A 21,072-nucleotide genomic window follows, 5' to 3' on the forward strand; every position below is an offset into this window, starting at 1 on the left:
ATATTGCGCTAACAGTCAGGAATGTTTTCCTGATGTTCAGCTGGAATCTGGCTTCCTGTAACTTGAGCCCATGATTCCGTGTCCTGCACTCTGGGATGATCGAGAAGAGATCTTGGCCTTCCTCTCTGTGGCAACCTTTCAAGTACTTGAAGAGCACTATCATATCTCCCCTCAGTCTTCTCTTCTCAAGGATAAACATGCTCAGTTCTTTCAGTCTCTCTTCATCGGGCTTTGTTTCCAATCCCCTGATCATCTTTGTTGCCTTCCTCTGAACCCTCTCCAGTTTGTCTGCATCCTTCTTCAAGTGTGGCACCCAGAACTGGCCATGGTACCCCAGATGAGGCCTAACCAGTGCTGAGTAGAGGGGAACTAGTACTTCACGGGATTTGGAAGCTATTCTTCTATTAATACAGCCCAAAATAGCATTTGCCTTTTTGCAGCCACATCATATTGTTGGCTCATATTCAGCTTGTGATCTACAACAATTCCAAGATCCTTCTTGCTTGTAGTATTGTTGAGCCAAGCATTGCCCATCTTGTAACTGTGCATTTGGTTTCTTTTTCCTAGGTGCAGAACTTGGCATTTATCCCTATTAAATTTCATTCTGTTGTTTCCAGCCCAGCGCTCCAGCCTATCAAGATCACTTTGAATTCTGTTTCTGTCTTCCAGGGTATTAGCTATCCTGCCCAATCTTTGTCATCTGCAAATCTGACAAGCATTCCCTGCACCTTCTTCTCCAAGTCATTAATAAAAATGCTGAAGAGCACTGGGCCCAGGACTGAGCCCTGTGGTACCCCGCTCGTTACCTCTCCCCAGTTTGAGAAGATCCCATTGATAAATGCTGTTTGAGTCCAATTCTGTAGCCAACTGTGGATCCACCTGATCATTGTTTCATCTAGCCCACTTTGAGCTAGTTTGCTCATCAGGATATCATGGGGCACTTTGTCAAAAGCTTTGCTGAAGTTGAGGTATATTATGTCCACAGCATTTCTACAGTCCACAACAGAAGGGACCTGATCAAAAAATGAGATCAGATTCGTCTGGCACGACTTGTTTTTGACAAATCCATGTTGGCTTTGAGTAATCACTGCATTGTTTTCAAGGTGCTTACAGACTGATTGCTTTATAATCTGCTCCAGAATTTTCCCAGGGTTTGATGTCAGACTAACTGGTCTGTAGTTCCCAGGTTCCTCCTTTTGCCCTTTTTGAAGATAGGGACAACATTAGCCCTCCTCCAATCATCTGGCACTTCACCTGTCCTCCATGATTTCTCAAAAATAATAGACAGTGGTTCTTAGAGATTTCTTTTGCCAGTTCCTTTATTACTCTAGGATGCAATTCATCTGGCCCTGGAGTTCTGAACTCATTCAAAGTAATTAGGTGTTCCTTGACCATATGCCTATTGATCTCAAGCTGGAATCCTGCCCCTTCATCCTGTACTTCACCTTTGCCAGGGGGCTCATAGACCCTCTTTTGGGAGAAGACTGAGCCAAAGTAGGAATTGAGCAATTCTGCCTTTTCCTTGTCATCTGTTATCATTTTGCCATCCTTATTTAATAGTTGAACCCCCACTTCTTTCCTCTGACTTTTACTATGCACATATCTGAAGAAAGCCTTTTTGTTGCTTTTAGCATTTATTTATTTATTTATTGCATTTATACCCCGCCTTTCTCCCTCTCGCAAGGAACTCAAGGCAGCTTACATTATCATCCTCCTCACCGTTGTATCCTCACAACAACAACCCTGTGAGGTAGGTTGGGCTGAGAGTCTGTGACTGGCCCAAAGTCACCCAGTGAGCTTCCATGGCCAAGTGGGGACTAGAACCCGGATCTCCCGGCTCCCAGTCCGTCACTCTCACCACTACACTACACTGGCTCTTCGCTAACCTCAGCTCGATCTCAGCTTTAGCCTTCCTGACACCATCCCTGCAATTCTGTGCTACCTGCCTGTACTCTTCCTTTGTAGCTTGATCTTCCTTCCACTTCCTATATGTGTCCTTTTTTGTTTTCAGGTCATCTCTAAGCTTTTTGTGAAGCCACATTGGCTTCTTCTGTTGTCTTCCACCTTTTTTTCTTGTTGGAATTGTTTGTAATTGTGCCTTTAGAATTTCCTTTTTTTAAAACTCCCACCCATCTTGGACTCCTTTTCTCATTAGAGTTGCTTGCCATGGGACCTTACTGATCTGAGTTTATTAAAATTGGCTTTCCTAAAATCCAAGGTACGTGTTCGGCTACATTCGGCTTTTGCTTCCTTTAGAACCAAAAATCAAGTATAACCTGGTCACTTTCCCCCAGAGTTCCTGTAACTGCTACTTTATCCACTAAGTCATCTCTGTTGGTTAGGATCAAGTCAAGGATAGCCAATCCTCTAGTTCCTTCCTCTACTTTCTGTAGGAGGAAATTATCAGCAACATAAGTCAGGAATCTCTTGGAGGGCCATGTTTTGCAGAATTTGTCTCCCAACAAATATTGGGGAAATTGAAGTCCCCCATTACTACTACATCATGCTTCCTTGAAACACTGGCAATTTGCTTTTCAAAAGTTTCATCCTCATCTTCTCCTTGATTGGGTGGCCGGTAGTAGACTCCGACCACCAGGTTCCTTTTTTTCTTTGCTCCGTTTATTTTAACTAGGGATGTACGAAAGTCACTTACCTGAACCCGAAAGTTGATTCGCGGTGGGGGGGAGGCGCTCCGTCCCTCCCCCTGAAATTCTGTCCGGGGGGGAGGCGCCCCATCCCTCCCGCCGCGAATCCTGTCCTGCCGGGATGCAAATGGTGGCAGCCGTAGCCGCCGCCGTTTGCGTCCCTGCAGTCAGCCGTGATAGGCTACGTAAATGTTTACATAGCCTATCACGGCTCAGTGGGAAAAAAAACAACAACCGCGCATACGCAAATGGTGGCGCCCATGGGCGCCGCCATTTGCGTTCCTTATTTTGGCAAGTGTAGTCTATGTAAACATTTAAGCAGACTATGGCGAAAATAAGGGGAACGCTATTTGTGTTCCCCTTATTTTCGCCATAGTCTACATAAATGTTTACGTAGACTACACGTGCCAAAATAAGGAATGCAAATGGCAGTGCCCATGGGCGCCGCCATTTGCGTACGCGTTTTTGTTTTTTGTTTTTTCACTCAGCCGTGATAGGCTACGTAAACATTTACGTGGCCTATCATGGTGTTTTTTAAAAATCTAGCAGTGATTGGCTATGTAAATCTTTATGTAGCCTATCATGTTTTGTTTCATTTTAAACTTGGAAATGGTGGCAGCGGCGGCCGGTCAGAAGACCGGCCGCCGCCGCCAAACCACCGCCACAGCTGCCACCACCGCCAGGGACATTCGCACAAGGTGAGTCCCGTCCCGGGGGGGTGGCGGGGGGGCAGACCGTTTCTCCACCAGTTTTAGGGGGCCAAATGTGCTGGCATTTGGCCTCCCCGAAATTCGTGGAGAACTTCTCTGACATCCCTAATTTTAACCCAGATGCTCTCGATGGGGCTACCAAGCTCATCCTCCTGTATTTTGTGCAGAGATATGTATTTTTAACATATAGTGTAACTCCACTTCCCTTTCTGTTCCTCCTGTTCTTTTTGAACAAGTTATATCCTTCAATTGCTGTATTCCAGTCATGGGAGTAATCTCACCAAGTTTCAGTTATACCTATCAAGTCATAATTTTCCTCCTGTATTAAGAGTTCAAGTTCATTCTGTTTGTTTCCCATACTCTGGGCATTAGTACGTATATAGACATCGAATACCATGTTCTTTATAGTCTGGCTTTCTTCCTACAAATTTCTGAAGACTGTTATTGGGTGCTATTAGAGCTGTTCTCTCCATTGTGGTGCATGAGCCTTCATCCATTGTTACCCTCAACTTTACATTTCCCTCCCCTGTAGGATTCAGTTTAAAGCCCTCCTGATGAAGTTCTTCATGCTGTGGCCAAACACATTCTTCCCAGCCTTGTGAGGTACAACCCATCCCTTGCCAATAGTCCATCTTCCAGGAAGTATAGCCCGTGGTCCCAGAATCCAAATCTCTCACGCTGGCACCACCTTTGTAGTCAGTCATTCACCCGGAATATTTTTCTTTCCCTTTCTATCCCTCTTCTAACTACTGGAAGGATGGATGAGAAAACTATCTGGACCCCAAAGTTCTTGAGTTTCCTTCCCAAAGCTTCAAAGTGTGACGTGATTTCTTCGTAGCTCTGCTTGGCAGTATCATTTGTTCCCACATGGATGAGAATAAAGGGATACCCGTCAGTGGGCTTTATGAGTGTAGGCAACCCTTCAGTCACGTCTCTAATCCATCCTCCTGGGAGACAGCATACTTGGTGAGTCCATGGGTCTTCGCGACATACTTGGGTTTCGATCCCACACAGCAAGGAATCTCCCACTACTACTACTCTTCTCTTCTTGTTGTTGTAGACCTTGGTTTCAACACCTCTGTTTGACTGACCTTCAGCCTCTTGCTCTCTCTCATGCGGGGTCCCCTGTAATTCTTCCTTTGCAGGCTGTCCTCCAGTCTCACCCTCAAGTACCTGAAAATGGTTCCATAGTTCCAATGCTTCCACTGGTGTAGAGTGTCTTCTAGTTCTTCTGCCCCTAACTGTCACCCTTTTCCGAGGAGTATCCTCTACTTCATTTTTCCTCACCTCAGCATTTTTCTCTTCTGCCTCAGCTTGCTGTTGCTCTTCTAGCTTCTGTTCTTCACTTTGCTGCTGTAATTCCACCATTCTGTCCAAGAACTCTACATGTTCTCTTATTCCCTGGAGGATCGACACTCACTGCTCCGGTCCTCTTACCTTTTCTTCCAACAGCGTGATCAACTTGCACTTGTTGCACATGTAGGCCATGTTGATCTCAGGCAAGAAAACAAACATTGCACAGACCTTGCAGGTCACTACCACTGGAGAGTCTTTTCCTTCCATAGTCTCTATTCCCTTTATGTTTCTAGCTTTCTGATTGTACTAGAATAGCCTGTGCTTTGTCCTCTATTCACTGGAGGTTAAAACACAGTCCCACTGGTATGGAAGTGTGTGTTACAAGAAAAAGAATTTTTTTAAAAATGGAAAAAATGGGGAAAAAAGAGAAAATAAGAAAAAATGATTTTGATTATATAGAGCAGCTTTCCCCAACCTGGTTCCCCTCAACTGTATTGGATTAGCACTCCCAGCATCCCCTAGCATGGAGGTGTTGGGAGTTGTAGTCTAACACATCTGGAGGGAACCAGATTGGGGAAGGATGATATAGAGTTAGGAACTAAATTAGTATGATACACTGAAAAAAGTAGACTTCTAGCATCGAAGCATAAATGCATGTCTTTTCAAACATGGTAGTGAAACCACCTTGTTCACATCGCTTTATTGGTACCTTACTGGGATGAGCTTGTAACAGAGCAACTAGACTACAGCCAGAGGAGCATCATTCACATCTTTGTACCAGGCAGGCTGGATTGCTGTACCTTGATGCTGAACGAATAAAGACTCTAATCCTATGCAGATTTACCTGGAAGTAAATCCCACTGACATCAGTGACTACACATGGATAGGATTGGTCTATGTCTCATTCCAGGATTGGAAGACATCAGGGGTGTACTGGTCAAGCACAGCACATGGCTAGGTCACAGATGGTCAGGATCACAGACAGCACACTGATGATTATGGTTACAATTAAGGCTGGATAAAAAGCAAAGGAAGTAGCCAAGAGTTTCTTACTCCAGGTGTACTCTACTGCCAATTGTGAGTTTAAATAGAGTTTAGTAGTGACTGATGCAAGATTTGAGGGGGCCCTAACAAGGTAGGCCCCCCAATACTACCCTGATCCCCCATTCACCCCAGGGAACTTACCAAAAGCAAGATCGGTGCATGGTGGTGGGAACAGGCAGTGATGTTCAGCCCAGAGCTGCGAAGAGAAGTGCTGGGTGAATGGCTGCCATCTTCACTTCTCCAAAATGTCTCTGAGCCCCACTAGTTCAGGACAAGAGAAATTCTGGGGGAAAGATGGCAGTGCCTGCAACTGCTTCTTCTCTTCATAATGAGCAGAGCTGAGCACTGACACCTAATTAAAAAAAAAATGAAAGGGATGCTGGGTATTGGTGTCAGCCACAGTGAGGCCCCATCATTTGCCCCACCATGCCAAGCACTAGTGCCAGACTTGGGAGCCTTTCATTAAGCTGGGTTTCTCAAGGTCGTCCCACTGAGATGGAGATTGCTTGGACTTAAAGAGGCTGTACCCTGTCCACAAGTGCTGATCACAGCAGAGCTTTGGGGTGGGGCGTCACCAGTACGCTGATGATGCTCAGCTCTACTTCTCCTTGTTGTTGGAGTCAGCTGGGGTGGTGAAGGTGCTGGACCAGTACCTGGAGGCTGTAATGGGCTGGATGAGGGCCAATAAACTGAAGCTAAATCCTGACACGACAGAAACTCAGTGGACTGGTGGTTCCTGAGACCGAGAATTGGGTAAGCAACCTGCCCTGAATGGGATTGCACTCCCCCTGAAGGAGCAGGTGCGCAGCTTGGGAGTACTCCTAGATCCATCCCTGTCACTGGAGCCCCAGGTGGACTCCATGGCCTGGAGTACTTGGGGCCAGCTTCGGCTGATTCACCAGCTACAGCCTTTCCTGGACAGGGATAACCTAGCCACAGTAGTACATATGCTGGTAACTTCCCAGTTAGACTACTGCAGTGTACTTTACATGGGGATGTCCTTGAAGACGACTCAGAAGTTGCAGCTAGTGCAAAATGCAACAGCTAGACTGTTGACCGGAACATCTCGTAAAGATCATATAACACCAGTTTTAAAGGAATTGCTCTGGCTTCCAATACACCTCCAGTCGGAATTCAAGGTCCTGGTGATGACATTTAAAGCCCTAAGCGGCTTGGGGCCTCAATATTTGAAGGAGCTCCTCTCCCTATATATGCCTTTCCAAGGACTGAGACCTGTTGGAGAGGCCCTCCCCTGTGTCCCACCAGTATGAGACACACACTATGGTGGGACATGGGAGAGGACCTTCTCTGCTGTGGCACCCCAATTGTGGAATGCTCTCCCTTTGCAATGTTCTTATTATATAGTGTGAACTGGCCCATAGTTCTGCCTCATTGTTTAACTTTGTGTGAGAGTGGAAGCAATCACAAAACCCAAAATCCTGCAAAACCTTTTTATCTGGGCTCAATCTTGGAGGCCACATTTCAGGCACTGTTCATGGGTATTGGCGGGGGGGGGGGGGTGAAGGAAAGGGACAGATTTTTTCATGCTCTATTTTTTAAAAAAAACGTTTTTTAATCACTCATCATGATCATCTTGGGATGAGAAGAGCAGACGCAACCAGGATCATATACCTATGTGTGCAGACTGCAATATGTTATTTACCAGCACCCACATTTCAAAATTCCTACTTACTTGGGAAGTAGTTTAACAAGGTTGATATCTCTTGTCAGCAGTGATGTAGTAGTAAATTTTGAAGTGCTGCTGATGAAATGCAATTCATCAGCATTGAACAGGGGGTTGGACTCGATGGTCTGGTAGACCGCTTCCAACCCTACTATTCTATGATTCTATGATAGTCCCCATAGTCATGGCCCGAAGGAGAGTCCAACAATTCAGGAAGCTGCTTTGCTCCATAACAACAGACCAAATCTAGCAGTGTTCATCTCCACCAGGAACAGGTCTTTTGTAAAGGTAATGGCCCACTCCAGACCAAGCCACTCCCTAAAACACTTTGCGTTACAACAGGGAACGATATATTATTGCTGGGAAAATTAATTTCACCCCAGCTCCTGTGAGGATTACAGCTAAACTCATGGGGAAAAGAGAAGTCTGGGTGGGGGTGGCAGATAACATCAGCATCCCTGTTAATCAAAAAGTGCTGGTGCTGCATCCCTGGCTTAATTACGCTACTGCCTGTCAGTGACTGAGTGAGGCCCAAGCATGTTTCGAGGGTGATGCGTTCTGCAAGCATGCTTCTTGTAAGTATCCCCCTCTCCTATTCGAGCCTAATTACAGTGCAAAGGGAAAATGGAACTCCCAAAGCCCAACATTCTGTCCCATGTGAGCTGCTGCTTGGTCGTTCTCTCAGCTGGAATGCTGGCTACTCTTATGATGTAAACTTCATGTGTCATGTTTTGCATGTTGCATCCCATGTTCAAACTTTTCTAGCAATCCAGTCCCTTGGATCATATTTCTGCTAAATTCCAACTTCCTAGCTATGGCTGAGGTACCATATAGCCATTTCCAGAAAGAATTGTACAAATGTTCTACTTTAGCCATCATAGAGTCTTGTTCCATATGTGTATCAAATGTCAACTTTTAGGTACACTAACAATTCACAGGGCCAGCCCTGTGAATTAGGCAGAGTGAGGCAGCTGCTTCAGGCAAATGATTTTAGGTGTCATGGAAGGGCAGTAAAATGTTAGTTATTTAATTTAATATTACTGTATGTTTATTGCCAGGGAGGGGGAGAGGTGGCTGTGAGATTTTCTGCCAAAATAACTTGGCTGACCTTGGGTACTATCGACCTTGATGTACGTGTGTGTGTGTGTTGGGAGCGTGGGAGAGCTCAGGCAAAAAAATAGACATGAGCTGATCCTGCTGAAACCCCCTGTGAATGTGTCAGTGAGTCAGCCCCAGTTGGTTTTATATTTATAGTAGCATTGTTGGATCATCATGTTTCACAATGACGAACCAAAACATTGTTTAGAAAAAGTTTGGCCTAAGAGTTTTCAAATATACAGACTGGAAAACAATTCTTGTAGGTTTTCATTTACTACTACTAACTAACTAAGTCACCTTATATTTTCACTGCGATCACCCTTACAACAATCCTGTGATACAGGTCACTAGTATGCCCACTTTGCAGAGCAGAAACTGAGGCTGAGAAACAAGTGACTTGCATAAGGACGCACAGAAGGACTAGGGCAATTGTATGACTTCATTTACTGTGGAAATGTGATGAAGTGTATTGTTCATGGAGAATATCCTAATTTTTTCAACTTTTTTCTTTTGCAGAGAGTTGGATTGAAAGATGCCTCAGTGAAAGTGAAAACAAACGTTATTCCAGTCATACATCCCTGGGGAATGTGTCTAATGATGAAAGTAAGTATAGATCTTTTTCTGTAGAGGATCTTAGCTTCCCATTACTAGAAAGTACCCAAGGGCAATATAATATAAGCTGCTACCAGAATAGAGGGCCATCCGGCACCCAACTGGCCATTCACCCATCCAAACAGGGCCATAGCTAGAGTCAATGACAGATGCAACTGTCTGCAGTACATGGGATCGCTTTAAGGCTGTTCCATTTTATAATGACTCAGGATTTGGCAACAAGCTCTCTGAGGTGCCATATTGGAATGTGTTTTTCCTCCATGTAGCTGTGTGCCTCTGTCTTCAGTGAAAGTATGTGGGGCTGAAACAGAGAAGACCTCCTCTTGTTGACTTGATCTGTTGTTTTAGGTGATTATGCCATTTTATTGTTGTATTTTTAAATTTTTAATTATGAGCTATCTGGTGGGCTGAAAGGCAAGGTATAAATGTAAAAAATTAGTAGCTTAAGCATGCTCATCAGAACCCTGACATGGACATTTTGGAGCTGCAGGAGGAAAACAATGAAAATGCTATTTAAGCCTCAATGTGTGGTGATGAGTATGATTTTTCCTAGCCGTAACATGGCAAGCACAAGAGGTTTATGGGTGTGTGTGTGTTTTATAGTTTAGCTTAATTTCATAGCTATTGTTTCTTTATAAGACAATCCTGTGCATGTTTACTCAGAAATAAGTCCAACTGAATTCAATGGGGCTTCCTCACAAGTCAGTTAACATAGGATTGCAGCCTTAGATGTGTGGATTTTAAGGTGAGATGATGCCCATGGTGCAGGTAAGGCTGGGGCAAATGACCACACAGAGAGTTGCAGTTGATTAGGGCATCAGGGTAGCAGAAGCAAACTCTATTTTATTACTGTAGTCATGATGGTGCTATGATTTAAATGAGCTTAAAATGCAAAACGGCACATGCTCAGAGTATTTTTTTTTAAATCAGGGCTTGCAAATGTTCTAACGTATGAAGAATGTAGAAGCAGTTGTAGAGCATGGAATGGTGGTTCACAGGAGTGAGGAAGAGAAATGTTAGTTGTGTGTTTCCAAACTGAAGTAATGCACAAGGCCATCTAAAGGAGGCCTCCATAAGATGATTTAAGTCCAGGGTCTAAAATTACCTATCTGCACCACTAGATGAGGCAAAATATTAAGAGAAAATGGATGCACCAAAAAGCTCCAACACTTGAATCTGCTTTTGGCAACAGTCCCAAGGGCCAATTCACACGTATATACATCACTGGATGACTTGCTGCTGAATGTGTGTGCTCCATTAAAAAAACAATGTCTCTAAGGCAATTTGAAAGTGATATGAAAATTTTGTCTGTGGCGCTTCCTCTGTGATGGCTCATTCACACAGAGAAATCAAATGTTGCTGGCTGCAGTCTTCCAGAATGGTCTCGGTTAAGTCTCTGTGCTACTTTTCTTATGAGGAAAGGCTAGAACCACTGGGGCTTTTTTAATTTAGGGGAAAAAACACTGTGACTAACACAATAGAGTGTTACAAAATGATGCATGGTATAGCGAAAGTAAATCATTTTCCTCCCTCTCTCATAATACTAGAACTCAAGGGGGCCATCTACATGGAGATGCTTTCTGAGGCAATTTCGATTACAACCAGATTTTCATCATTTCGGATTTGCTCCTCCCATGGCACACATTGCCAGCTAATGCGGCGTATGCCTAGGGAAAAACAGTTGCCTGGGTAAATGGCAGGAGAAATGGCATTATTTCTTTCCCTCCCTCCCTCCCTCCCTGTGGCCGGCCAAGGTTGATCCAGCCCATTCCAAGCCCAAAATTCCACGGCACACCTTAGAAATGCCACGCATTCACAATCAACAGAACACATGGCTGGTTGCTGCTACTGACCTCTGCTACCCAGCCTAGGGCTCGGCACCAGGAAGCAGCTACCAGCCCCGGTGTCATCCAGCCAAACGTGTCATCTCAGGGTGGCGTGTCTGTGTGTGGGGATGGGGGAGAACTAGGGGACTGCAGGAAAAGCCAAAGAGATCTTCTCCCCCCCCCCAACTGCTGCCCCATCAGTCGCAGAATAGCTGAGATCAGCACAGAGAGCTGCGCTGTTTATAGGCATGTTTTCAGCTAGTTTTTCCTTGAGGCACAGAAATACGAAGGACAACGGAGAGAATCGGGAAGGCAGTGGGAGGGGAAGCAGCATTGCAGGAATAACTTCTCTTCGCAGGTGTGAAGGTGGGGGAAGATTTTTCTTTAAAGGCATCCCATAAGCAACATGCTGACTTTCTCAGGAGTAAGCCTCATTGAAGAGAATGTAAGTTATTTCTGAGCAGTTATCCATGATAGCTGGTTGTTCCTTGAGACAAAGAAAAAAGACAAAGGAGAGAACTTTACCAGTTGTTTTCCAGGCCAAATTCAAGGTGTTGGTTTTGACCTTTAAAACCCTATATGGTTCCGGCCCAGCCTATCTTAAGGAGCGCCTCCAGCAACACCAGACAGGCCGCTTAACAAGATCAGCCTCGGATGGCCTTCTCTCTGTCCCATCAGCCAGGACAGCTAGACTGGTGGGGACGAGGGAGAGGGCCTTTTCTGTGGTGGCCCCCACTCTGTGGAACTCCCTCCCTAGGGAACTCCGTCATGCCCCCTCTTTAATGAGCTTCCGTCGTGCATTAAAAATGTGGTTGTTCAGGCAGGCATTTGGGGTGGGTTAGGGTATTTAAAAAAAAAATTATGGTAGAATTTTATTGTTTTAAATTGTTTTATGGTATGTTGTACATCACCCAGAGTGGCTGGGTGACCAGCCAGATGGGCGATTAATAAATTTAATAATAATAATAATAATAATAATAATAATAATAACAACTTGTCTCATTCATGAAGCTTATGAGAAGGGGCAATCATGAGGGGGTACGTATTAGCAAACATACGCAAACCACCCCCCACCCCACGATGGCCAGTGGAGGGTGAAGCCGACAGGAATGGTTAACTCCATCCATTCCTGTTGGGTCCACCCTTAGCTGATGCAACATCCCGCTCCTCCTCGCAGGGCTGAAGCCACTCCTGCTCCCTCCACAGTAGCACCACAAGCTTATGACACACTGAGTTCCAAAGCACAGGCAAGTCATGGTAAACGGAAAATCTGTCACAAAAGGACTTCGATAAAAATGCGGGTTTTATGGCAAGAGAATCCGCAATTGATGCGGAGTGGGGGTTACGTCATGTGTCATGCTGATGTGTGAGGTACAGCAGCACCACAGTAAATTTCCCATGTAGATGAGTCAAGGTCAGCTTAAGAGGCAGGAGATTCAGGACAGACAAAACTTAAAACTTCTTCACACAGTGCGTAATTAGTTGATGGAACTCGTTGCCACAAGATGTGGATATGGTCACCAACTTAAATGGCTTAAAAAAGGGGAATTAGACAAATGAATGGAGGATAAGTTTAGCATGATTAGCTACTAGTCATAATGGCTATCTGCGCCCTCCAGGATGGCATGCCACCAAGTACCAGCTGCAGGGGAGCATCAGCGGAAGAGGGCTATTGTCTTCTTGAGGGCTTCCAAGAGGCATTTGGCTGTCAGCTGTGTAGAGGTAAATTTTGAAGTATAGGCACTCATCGTGCCAGCCCCCATAGCTTTTACCCCAAGGAGAGTCCAAAATTGCAGGCGGCTGCATTGATCCATATCAATAAAGCAATTCTAGCACTTTTCATCTCCACCAGGGCAAGTCTCTTGTAAAGCTAATGGGTCTTTATATAAATATAAACGTTTTGGGACCACAATATGCAGAGCATTGCAAGTTTGCAATATCCTGCCTGTGCACTCAGATCAACAATATCTGAAGTCCTGGTCATTCAGAGGTGAGGCAGTTAAGCTTGAGAGACAGGACCTTTTCAGTCATGGCCCCATGGCTCTGGAATGCTCTCCCAAGGGACACCCACCTGGCTAAATCACAGCTTGTCTTACCTCAAATATATGGCTTTTTGAGGAAGGCCTTTTGGGTGAAATTAATAATATGGATCTGTTATTGGATTTAACTTTTATGACTATAAAGATATTGTTGCTGGGAAATTCCATCCCCCCCGCCCCCATGACGATTGCTGCTAACTCAGAGGAACAGAGAAGAATGGGGTGGGGGAGGGGCAGATGACGTCAGTGTCCCCGCTAATTAAAAAAAAGTGCCAGCGCTGCCTCCCTGTGAGCCCTGGCTCCGCTACACCACCGCTAGCTGGCCACTGTGGGAAAAAGGATACTGGACTAGATGGATTGATAGTCAGATCCAGGGCGGTTCTTCTTATGTTATTTTTAATAAGACCGTAAGTAATCAAGTAGGGCATATGAGACTTCTGGAACTGAAGTAATAACAGCATTAATAACAACACCCACCCCTACTTTTTCCTCTGCATATCTTTGCACTGGATGTAGAGAATCTTTCATAACAGCCACTTAAAAAAAAAACACCTCATCACAATGCTGGGCTAATATTGGGTCACAAGTAATCTCTGTAGTTACCTCCTGGGTGCCTTTGAATTGCTGAGCTGATGTCACTTCTTGGTGTTCTGTGGTGACAAAGGGTAAAATCCAACATAAGTCCTACTTAGAGTAGACCTGCTGAAATTAATTGGACTTCAGTTAGTCATGACTAACTTAAATTCCATTCATTTCAATGGGCCTACTCTAAGTAGGACTTATGTTGGGTTTTATGCAAAGGGTTAGTACTTCTAGCATGTTGAAGTACCCAGATCTGGGTTGCTGGGCTGGGATGACAGTTTGTCTGAAACGTGTTGAGAAGCTCCTTTGTGATTTTATTTTATTTATCATTTATTTGTTACATTTATATCCCACCTTTCTTCCAAGGAGTCCATGATCCTCATCCTTTCCATTTTATCCTCATGACAACCCTGTGAGCTTGGATAGGCTGAGAATCAGTGCCTCGCCCAAAATCACCCAGTGAGCTTCATGGTGAAGTGGGGACTAGAACCTGGGTCTCCCAAGTCCCAGTCTTACACTCTAACCACTACACCACATTGGCTCTCTTCTGATTCATTCTTCTGCTTTGTTTGGCTGACACATCTAGCCACACAGGCTGTATATGGCTACTGATTCAGCCTACTGGTTTGCTGGGCTGATGTCAAGACATCTGTGAAGTAGTTTGATGCACTTTATCTCACATTTGTTCAGCTGATGTCAACCCACTGTCCTTTGTGATATCATTGGCTCAGTAGTCTTGGCACACTGGGCTGAGTTGACAGTGCTGGACCCTGTAAAATAATTTTAGCTGGATGGTTCCAGTTTGGTATAGGTTAATAACAAAGCCACAGGCTGTTGATACTGCCCTGGTCTCCTTAATGGCTGTGAATGGAAAAGAAAAACCATCCATGAGGGAAAGGGATCAGATACATAAATCAGAACCAGGTAACATCCTGTTGTATTTCTTTCCCTTGTCTCTCACTATAGTTTCGCTCTGAGGAAGGAAGGGGGGCAGTGTTTGTTCATTAGATACATCCTTAGGCTTGGTAGGCCTCAGAAGGAGGACAGTTTCATCACCATCAGCCCTTGAGCATCTGACCCAGACACTGTTTGGCAGGGCCCACCTCACCCGTAGCGTTCTCACAAGTGATTCAACCCACAGCAACCTCAGGAAGCTGCCTTTACACTAGGCTGGACTATTAGTTCATCTAGCCCAATACCCTCTTCTCCACCTGGCAGAGGGTGGCCAAGTGTCCTACTTTACAGAGGACAGCCCTCTATTCAAAGGGCTGCCAGAGGACTATCCTCTCTTTGAAGGCATCCTCTGTCTGAAGGTTTCCATCCAAGTCAAGTTTAAAGGTAAAGAAACATAAGAACTGTTTCCCATCACCAGTTAGCACCTGACAGCAGACTGAACAGGCAGGCACACAGGTCACCTGTTCACAGTCTTCTGTACTATGATATGTACTGTATTTCTATTAAAATTATAATAATTATTTCTAAATTGCATCTATACATATAAATCAGCACATGCAAATTTTATGCAAATCTGTGGCCTCTTTTGTCCTCTTTTTTATGATGATGATGAATTTTTGGTGCTGTTTGTTTTTTTTAGTGATGCATTTCCTCTTTTCTTTTGTCAATTTATTTTTGGCCACCCTCTCTGAGGCAGACGCCTTTGCCATCACCTGCTACCTTGATCCTTTTAACTGGAGGTACCAAGGATTGAATGCAAAGCTCATGCCCGAACACTGAGAGAAGATCCCTCTGTATAAGTTTGTCTCCATCCTCATCTTCTGCCTCCATCCAGTAGCAACTCCAGTAGCAACTTCCCCTTTATGGATTTGTAATTTCATGCCATGTAGTTCCATACTACTCCCTAACGGAGGGGCTGCACAAAAGCCAGGAAACCACCAGAGGAGGTAGGGGAAAAGGGGGTGGGGCCAAGGGAAGAGGGCATGGCCTTCTAGGGAACCACAGATGTGGGCCACATTTCGCCCCTAGGCCTGAAGTTCTGCATCCCTGCCTTAATCCTTAATATGATTGATTGATTAATCGATTGATTGCATTTATACCCTGCCTTTTTTCCTCTTGCAAGGAACCCAAGGCGGCTTACATTATCCTCCTGCTCTCCATTTTATCCTCACAACAACAACCGTGTGAGGTGGGTTGGGCTGAGAGTCTGTGACTGGCCCAAAGTCACCCAGTGAGCTTCCATGGCCGAGTGGGGACTAGAACCTGGATCTCCCAGCCCCTAGTCCAAAATGCTTGCCATTACACCACACTGGCTCTCAATCTGTCCCAAGTGCCCAACAGAAAATGCAAACACTCAAGATTGGTACTCAAAGAGGAAGTCCGGAGAGGGAGGTGGAATCCCTGTTGCAGGGCCGTCGAACCTTTTTTGGCCTGGGGACCGAATTCCAACGTGGAACGTGTCTCAGGCACTGCATTCCACGGGCATGGGGCATGGGGCAAGGCCAAGGACACAGAAAGTAAAGTGGGCAGTGCCATATGAAATTCTTACTAATTTGGACATTTTCCCACCAAGCGTTCAAAACATGGCTCAGTTCTAAGCAAGCCTGCTCAGGAGAAAGCCCCATTGCCAAAGCTCTCATGTCTGCAAAACGCACACCTCCATTCTTTGCAATGGCTCACATGCCTGCAAAGCACACCTCAGTTCTTTGCAGGGTATTTAAAGGTTAATTACCTTTCAATAGCCTCTTAACCAGTGCCAGCTCCAGGTTTCTGAGGGCCCTTGGGCAAGATACCCTCAGTGGGCCCCTTTCCTCAGTGAGTCAATCTTCTCACCGCCATGGTCATCAGCTGCCATTACTCCTCATCCTCTTTATCATCACTGTAACATCTGCTTGCTTGCCAGGCAGAGAGTCAGTAAGCAAGTAGGTAATGACATCTACTGCTCTTCCTCATCTGCGCTGTTGTCTGGGCCAGAGCGCAAGGCAGGTGAACAAGCAGGTTGCAATGGTGAGGAGGAGAAATAAGTCCAGGGGGCTGTTGTCAGTGGAGCCCTGTAGGGGTGTGGGCCCTTGGCTTGCCCAATCATGCCTACCTTTGATGCTATCTTAACTCTGATCACTGATTGCAGATAACAGCAAAAGACACTTATGGGCTGGATGGGGAACCCCTGGGTGGGAGCACTTCTACCCCACTGAATGGAAATTATCCATCTGTGCCCTTTAGATTATAGTGAGTCCCCCTGGCTCTCAAGTCTCTCTTGGTGCTGTATTGAGAACTCAGGAGGGTACAGCTGGGAGAGACTAACTCAGCCCTGTTCCCCCACCCAGGTAGCAGTTATGCATACAGATCAGCCCCAATTAAATCATAAATGAGAGGTGATTTATTTTGGATCCAAAATAAAGCCTCTCTCATTTGGCATTCAGCATCAGCACCAACAGACCAGAGGGCAAGCTAGTAAAAGTAGTCAGGAATCCTTTGGCTGGGGAAAGAACCAGAAGAGGGAACAGGCATAAGATGTCTATTCACTCTTTTCCTCAACTGACCTGTTAGCACCCCAACACCATACCTCCCCTATCAATGACCACACCAGTAGGGGTGCTCCCACTTCCCCAAGTTAACTAAAGAATCTCCCAAGAACATATCAAGGCGCTAGTAAGCACTAGTGGTCCCAACACAGGAAACTAAGCACACCACCATTAACATGACTAGCTCAATAGGAACAGAGGACAGATGTCAGTTAAAAACTTAACCTGCTCCTCTAATTTCCTGGCTGTTGTGCTCAGTGTCCTCTGTTGCTGGAAAGGGCTGTATCAGCCTGGAAGAAATACACACACTCACCCGGGGAGGGGCGGAAAGCCAGAGGTCAACAAGGTCCCAGAGAAAAGCTATCCCACTGAATGGGATAGTGCTATAGGCACTGTTCTCTCCCTCTCTTTCTCTCTGGGCCATTCTATATGAGGCATTTATTATGCGCTCTCTGCGCACAGTTGTTTACAGGTTCTTTAGACGATGATATAACCCTCCAGTTTTGCTTCTGTGTCTAACCAGCACTTTCAGTGAGTTTTTTTAGAGTAGGGAAATTGTAGCATTTAATTGTGAAAGTGAAAGTAAGCATGATTTCCTCTTAAGTATTTGCTCTATTCCACTATAACACAGTGCCACCTAGAGGTTATGTACTGGAAAAGCAGGAAAGGAAACACTCCTTATGTAGTGCTCAGATCTCAATTCTGCCACGAAACCTAAAGTAGATACAACTGATTAACAGCCTCATGTAGAAAAGCTCTCTGTGCCCAGACCGATGTGGGAGCTAGCAAGGGGTCATATGTCAATTGAAGACCTCCACAGATGTCCTGGACACCATACTTGCTATTCTCTGCAGTTCCTCTTTGGCTGACTGGATTGGTCTTTCCTTTACCTGTAGAACAATAGCAAGACTAGGGAGCAATGTTTATAACAAAGTCCTTCCCCTGGTTTCTGATGTTTCTGCCTTTGTTGCATCTTTTGCTTCTCCTTCAGTTTCTCACCACAGGCTATGTGCCACAGGCCAAGCACCCTTTAGCTCTTGCCTTTTGGCTTGTGCCTCTGGCAAGGCACTTCCTCTATGTACCTGCAGGGGGCGGAACACAAAACAACATCACTGTGGAGGTCCTGGTGCCAATGATAATTCCCTCCCACTCCAACCAGCACCAGTCTTATCCCCACTCCCTCGGGCTAAGCTAATAGGTACTCAGATGTTAAGGCTGCTGTCCCATCCAGGCATTTTATTTATTTAGGAGTAAAAACCATTGCACTCAGTGGGCTTTACTGCTGCATAGACATGTATAGGATTGCACTGTAAGCTAGCCTTAAAAACAAAATTAGAATCATAGAATCATAGAATAGAAGTGTTCGAAGGGGCCTACAAGGCCATCGAGTCCAGCCCCCTGCTGAGTGCCAGAATCCAAGTCAGAGCATCCCTGACAGATGGCCGTCCAGCCTCGTCTTGAACGCCTCCAGTGTGGGAGAGCCCACCAGCTCCCTAGGTCATTGGTTCCATTGTTGTATTGCTCTAACAGTCAGGAAGTTTTTCCTGATGTTCAGCTGGAATCTGGATTCCTGTAACTTGAGCCCATGATTCCGTGTCCTGCACACTGGGATGATCGAGAAGAGATCCTGGCCTTCCTCTCTGTGGCAACCATACCTCCCCTCAGTCTTCTCTTCTCAAGACTAAACATGCCCAGTTCTTTCAGGCTCTTTTCATAGGGCTTTGTTTCCAGTCCCCTGATCATCTTTGTTGCCTTCCTCTGAACCCTCTCCAGCTTGTCTGCATCCTTCTTAAAGTGTGGTGCCCAGAACTGGACACAGTACTCCAGATGAGGCCGCCTAACCAGTGCTGAGTAGAGGGGAACTAGTACTTCCCGGGATTTGGAAGCTATGCTTCTATTAATGCAGCCCAAAAGAGCATTTGCCTTTTTGCAGCCACATCACATTGTTGGCTCAGATTCAGCTTGTGATCGACAACAATTCCAAGATCCTTCTTGCTTGTAGTGTTGTTGAGCCACGTATCCCCCATCTTGTAACTGTGCATTTGGTTTCTTTTTCCTAGGTGCAGAACTTGGCATTTATCCCTATTAAATTTCATTATGTTGTTTTCTGCCCAGCGCTCCAGTCTATCCAGATCACTGTGAATTTTGTTTCTGTCTTCCAAAGTATTAGCTATCCCGCCCAATTTTGTGTCATCTGCAAATTTGATCAGCATTCCCTGCACCTCCTCCTCCAAGTCATTAATAAAAATGTTGAAGAGCACTGGGCCCAGGACTGAGCCCTGCGGTACCCCACTCATTACCTCTCCCCAGTTTGAGAAGGTCCCATTAATAAGCACTCTTTGAGTCCGATTCTGTAGCCAACTGTGGATCCACCGGATCGTTGTTTCATCTAGCCCACTTTAAGCTAGTTTGCTCATCAGGATATCATGGGGCACTTTGTTGAAAGCTTTGCTGAAGTCGAGGTATATTATGTCCACAGCATTCCCACGGTCCACAAGGGAAATGACTTGATCAAACAATGAGATCAGATTTGTCTGGCACGACTTGTTTTTGACAAATCCATGTTGGCTTCGAATAATCACTGCATTGTTTTCAAGGTGCTTACAGATGGATTGCTTTATCATCTGCTCCAAAATTTTCCCAGGGATTGATGTCAGACTCACTGGTCTGTAGTTCCCAGGTTCCTTCTTTTTACCCTTTTTGAAGATAGGGACAACATTAGCCCTCCTCCAGTCATCTGGCACTTCCCCCATCCTCCATGATTTTTCAAAGTGAATAGACAGCGGTTTTGAGAGTTCTTCTGCCAGTTCCTTTATTACTCTAGGATGCAGTTCATCTGGCCCTGGAGATATGAACTCATTCAAAGTAATTAGGTGTTCCTTGACCATATGCCTATCGATCTCAAGCTGCAATCCTGCCCCTTCAGCCTGTACTTCGCCTTTGCCAGGGGGGTCATAGACCCTCTTTTGGGTGAAGACTGAGCCAAAGTAGGAATTGACCACTTCTGCTTTTTCTTTGTCATCTGTTATCGTTTCCCCATCCTTGTTTAGTAGCTGAACAACCATTTCTTTCCTCTGCCTTTTAGTATGCACATAGCTGAAGAAAGTCTTTTTGTTGTTTTTAGCATCCCTCTCTAACCTCAGCTCGTTCTCAGCTTTAGCCTTCCTGACGCCATCCCTGCAATTCTGGGCTACCTGCCTGTACTCTTCCTTTGTTACTTGGCCTTATTTCCAATGTGTCCTTTATTGTTTTCAGGTCATCTCTAAGCTTTTTGTGAAGCCACATTGGCTTCTTCTGTTGTCTTCCACCTTTGCTTCTTGTTGGAATTGTTTGTAATTGTGCCTGCACAGGGTTGTCCCTGCACAGGGTTGTCCCTGCACAGCAGGAAGAATCAGTGATTGGTCTATAACAGAATTTTTGAGCTCTCGATTAATTTGTAGTGAATGTTGTGCTTTTGTAGACACTATCCTCCTGCTATATATTTTTTTTTAAAAACCCGCTGTGGAAAATCTCCAAATCTGATGTCTCAGTTCACCTAATATTATTGCCTGCACATTTTCTTTTACCCATATTTTTTGGGCTTGCTCAGGAAAGTGAAAGCGACAAGGGAAATTTACAGAATGCAGCAAATGACCAGGGGAGAAACAGTTCTCAGTGCCTGGATTTATTAAGACCTGATGCATTTTGGAAAACAACTTTCTTTCTTCAAGGGCATTTCAGAAAACTCCAGATTTTTAGAAACATTGAACCAGGGGCATTGCTAGGTTCTTAAAAGATCCGGGACACAGGCCCATAACACAAATTTGCATATAGATATAGATAGATATAGATATAGATATGTGTGTCTAAGGACACCTCTAATATATATATATATATATATATATATATATATGTGTGTGTGTGTGTGGTGTGTGCATGTGGTGTGCTTGCGTGTGTGTATAGATTTCACACAAATGCAAAAAAGGGCCACAGTGGTAGAAACTGTGATAATTATAATTTGTATAATAATAATAATTTCCCCTTCATGGATCACTGCCTTGTTGTGGTGAAGGGGCTT

At 45.1% G+C, this 21,072-nt stretch overlaps 1 protein-coding gene across 1 annotated transcript in view; it reads left to right on the plus strand.

Moving 5' to 3' along the window:
* Positions 1-21,072, plus strand: part of RFX4 (regulatory factor X4) — a 110,520-nt gene that overhangs the window by 8,104 nt on the left and 81,344 nt on the right. Inside the window, exon 2 of the mRNA XM_084811884.1 lies at positions 8,994-9,080. Within this exon, the coding sequence (XP_084668010.1) occupies positions 8,994-9,080 (87 nt within the window). The remainder of the gene's footprint in view (positions 1-8,993; positions 9,081-21,072) is intronic.

This window comes from Heloderma suspectum, chromosome 7 (genome assembly GCF_057233095.1).
Source record: "Heloderma suspectum isolate Gila_16-S chromosome 7, 16-S_ref, whole genome shotgun sequence".
NCBI lineage: Eukaryota > Metazoa > Chordata > Lepidosauria > Squamata > Helodermatidae > Heloderma > Heloderma suspectum.